Source organism: Gastrolobium bilobum, unplaced genomic scaffold, assembly GCF_033153095.1.
Source record: "Gastrolobium bilobum isolate Gb01-03AN ecotype WA unplaced genomic scaffold, APGP_CSIRO_Gbil_v1 utg7803, whole genome shotgun sequence".
Classification (NCBI taxonomy): domain Eukaryota; kingdom Viridiplantae; phylum Streptophyta; class Magnoliopsida; order Fabales; family Fabaceae; genus Gastrolobium; species Gastrolobium bilobum.
The window spans coordinates 399062-402641 of NW_026898482.1; the positions used below are offsets into that span (position 1 = coordinate 399062).

General features: G+C 35.7%; 1 protein-coding gene across 2 annotated transcripts; it reads right to left on the bottom strand.

Annotated features, from left to right (window-relative positions):
* Window positions 1–212: 212 nt before the first annotated feature.
* Window positions 213–1944, bottom strand: LOC133316688 (uncharacterized). Of its 2 annotated transcripts, none has more exons than XM_061518467.1 (2): window positions 1795–1944; window positions 213–1530 (listed from the first exon to the last, which is right to left on the bottom strand). In XM_061518467.1, the coding sequence occupies exon 2, from the start codon at window positions 1519–1521 to the stop codon at window positions 829–831; it is 693 nt and encodes a 230-aa protein (XP_061374451.1). In that variant the 5' UTR covers window positions 1522–1530; window positions 1795–1944; the 3' UTR covers window positions 213–828. The 2 variants fall into 2 exon arrangements, with proteins under 2 accessions (XP_061374451.1, XP_061374450.1); XM_061518466.1 differs by having other exon boundaries at window positions 214–1569; window positions 1795–1941.
* Between the last annotated feature and the right edge of the window lie 1636 nt (window positions 1945–3580).

Below are 3580 nucleotides of genomic sequence, written 5' to 3' on the forward strand. Positions count from 1 at the left end.
CTTCATGTCATAATCCTTACTTAGTTACTTACATCTATCTAGGCTTCCAAGAGTGAAAGCTTACACAAATATACCAATAGAATAACAGAAAATATGTGATAAGAATTTTGTTGTCATTACTCAAATTCAAAGCAGATTATCTCCATAAAGAAGCGGAAAGAGATAAAGGAATTGACTCCAGCATTAAAGCTTCTATTTATATTGATCTGTAAATATTCTAAGGGTAAAGCTAGCTACATCACACTAGATGTTTCAGTGTGTCTCAGTGGAATCCAAATTAGACCTAGAAAACATGTAAATATAGTAATATACCTCCATCAAGAACCTTTTTGACATCCTAGAGCTTCAATTTTTCTGAAACCGCACCCTCCAATTTGCGGTGAAGAACGGAAACAAAAAACATTGCTAATTTGCAGCTATCAATCACAATAACTCTCCAAAAAATGAGACACAAACGGTCCTACATACCAAAACTTTTGTGCTGCTAATGAACCCGAAACAGCACGGTTAAGCTACCAATCATACACACTTGAAATCAGCTATTTTTGTGAGCCTGACAACCGATGATTTTAAGATCAAGTATAGGAACACAGAGAAAGAGAGGTTATTACAAGACAGCAAAGAAACTGGTAAATGATAAAGAGCCAAACAGACAGCATTCAAGTTCACTGCAGATTCTTATAGTACAGTTGATAAAGAGCCAAAAGCAGCATTCTCAAGCATACAATTCCCTCTTGAACTCAGCTAAAATATTTACAGACAAATTACCCCTTTAGAAGATGGCAAAAATAAAATCACTGTAATGCAAGCTCAATGCAAAATGATTTTTCACCACACAAAAACAACTGTAAGAAGGACAAGAAATCCAATCAACAAAAGCAGATTCTTCAGAACATTGTCCTCCTGCCGCTGCACTTGACCAGTTGCGTGTGGAAAAACTCGCGGGTTCCCTCCATGAAACGCATTCATCCCAAAGGGATATCCAGACGTTGTCCCATAGACAGTGGCATCCTGAAACCCGTGGAAGTGAATGTTGAGCAGAGATGGTATAAAACCACCAAAAGCAGTGGAAAGCGTGAAGTTCCCAATCCTGGCAGTTGCCATGGGAATGAAACCTCCCATAAGTCCAAACCCATAATTCCCAAATGGATTGGCTTCAGGAGGAGGAGGAGGAGGCGCCGTTTGGGGCCTCTGCCCCGAAGGACGGTGAGGGATCTCCATTCCAGGATATGATTTGGTCCTTGGATCAGTCTGTGTTTTACCCCTCCCATAAAGTGGAACCAATTTCTCTTCCTGCACGAGGGCCTTGCAAACGGGGCACTCTTGAGAATGGGAGTGATGATGAAGCCACCTATAAAGGCATGGCCAACAGAACAAATGACCACACAAAGTGATCACTGGGTCTTGAGCTAAATCGAAGCATATGTTGCATTCGAAATCACCAGCATCGTTGGGACTATTCCCCGAGCAAGATGGACTCGGAGAAGACGCTCTAATTGATTCCCCAAAACCACTCGCCATTTTTCTAACCTGAGATGCACCAAACAAAATCAACTCCAATTCGAAACCCTACAATTTACATCCAAATAAAAAAAAAAGGCATCATAAGCAATATCGCATCATCATCACCAACAAATAAACAACGGATAAATCTAGCGATTGAAAGTAGCAAGGGAAAACAAAATAAGAAAAGATTTGACGATAAAAGATAGGGATATATCATCGCAGAACATCAACGTAGAAAACAATAAACATGAATTTATAATAAAATAGAAATCTGAGAGAAGAACTTACGATTCTGTTGAGGGAGAGACAATTTGGCAGGGAAAGACAATTGGAAAAGTAAATCCTCCGTGCAAAGCCCTAAATTTGGTTGACACCGAAGACCTTGTGGAAGTTTCCAGGTTTTTTCTCATATTCTTGGCCACTCGCCTACGACTTTTCTTTTCTTTTTCTTTTTTTTCTTTTTAATATTTTTGGAGATAGTCTTTTCTTTCTTTGTTTCTACAAAAAAACGTGTTTGTGCGAATCGGCCCGTTTTCTTTAAGGACCAAACAGTGGTTCGACGCTACTCATTAGTCCGAACCGTGTTTCATTTCCGGACAGTTATAGGCCTCAGCGTCATATGGATCAAGGCCAGGCCCCAGAAGTGCAATTAGCACATTGCAATTATTAAATAATATCAAGGCTTGCATTTTTTATTTTTTAATTAAAAATATGTCAAAAAATTATTATAATTGAATTATATATATTTTTAAATAAAAATATAGATTTTAAGTACCTTTCATAAAATAATTTTCTTATTCTTAAATACAGATAGATATTAAGTTTTATCTAAATTTCCTTTCAAGCTGTGAACCTAGAAGTCAAAATCCATCTAATAAGTATGGTGACACTACTTTTGTCTATGAGTTCGGTTTGGTTTAGGATTATTTTAGGCCCAACCCACTGTTAAAAATAATTGGTTGGGTTGGTTTGAGATAATTTTTTCTTTAACCCAACTAAACCTTCTTACGGTGAGTTAAGAACTTAAGTTAAGATAGCTAGGTTGAATCCGTGGATTCAACAAACGTAAAAAATAAATAAAAATTACCTACTAAAATTATAAGAGTATTGTTAATATAGTAATTTAGTTTATGATGTGCATATATTTATAGTTTTAAATTATATTTTGATTGGTGAATATCTTATCACACATAGGATTAACTATATAGCAGATTTTATATTGACATCACACCTAAAATATATACATAAATATGGAATCTGAAATTTATTACACATCATAATAAAGTCGTAAACTAAAATCAAAATAAGTTTCAAATGAGTTGAAAAGTAACATAACGTGTCTAAACAAACATTCACAAGTCTCAAACAAATTAATAATTAAAGTAATATAACAAAACTCTTAAGTCATAATAATAAAATACACAAGTGAATTAAAGTTAATATCATCATAGGATACCAAAAAAAAAAAAAAGTTAATATCATCATAGATAGCATATGGATTGTTGAAACTTGAAAGTGAAGACTTCATTGTAGATTTGTAGTCTTTGGGTAGTGTACCAGGCATTGCGTGCCAGCTGGATGGGAGAGAACTGCTTCCACTCCATGAAAGACCAAGTCAATGCGTTAAGCATCTTGGCAAATCGGTATTATTACTTTAAAACCAGACATTATATGAGAATGTATTGGATTATATGATGTTTAAAGGGAATGTGATGTAAAATTTTAATCTCTTTCCCTCCAAAAAGACCATGACGCGCCCACTAGTTTTTTAATTTATCACATCGTTTTCCTATTCTTGTTGCAATGTCATCAATGGCCGACATGAATTCACATTACGTCCATAATTCACTATGGAGTCAGTCACCTAAACATTATAAAGTATAAACACAAGAGTGAAGTCAGCTCCAATAAATAATAAATGCCAATGCTAGTACCTCAGCCTTGGTCCCGAGGCCCAATTTTCGTCTTACAAGTCTGAAGAATCTGATTGCGATTAAAAAAGATATGTATATCTATGGACACATAATGCATTGTATGAACATCATACCGTGATCTCATCGCTCATCAGGACACG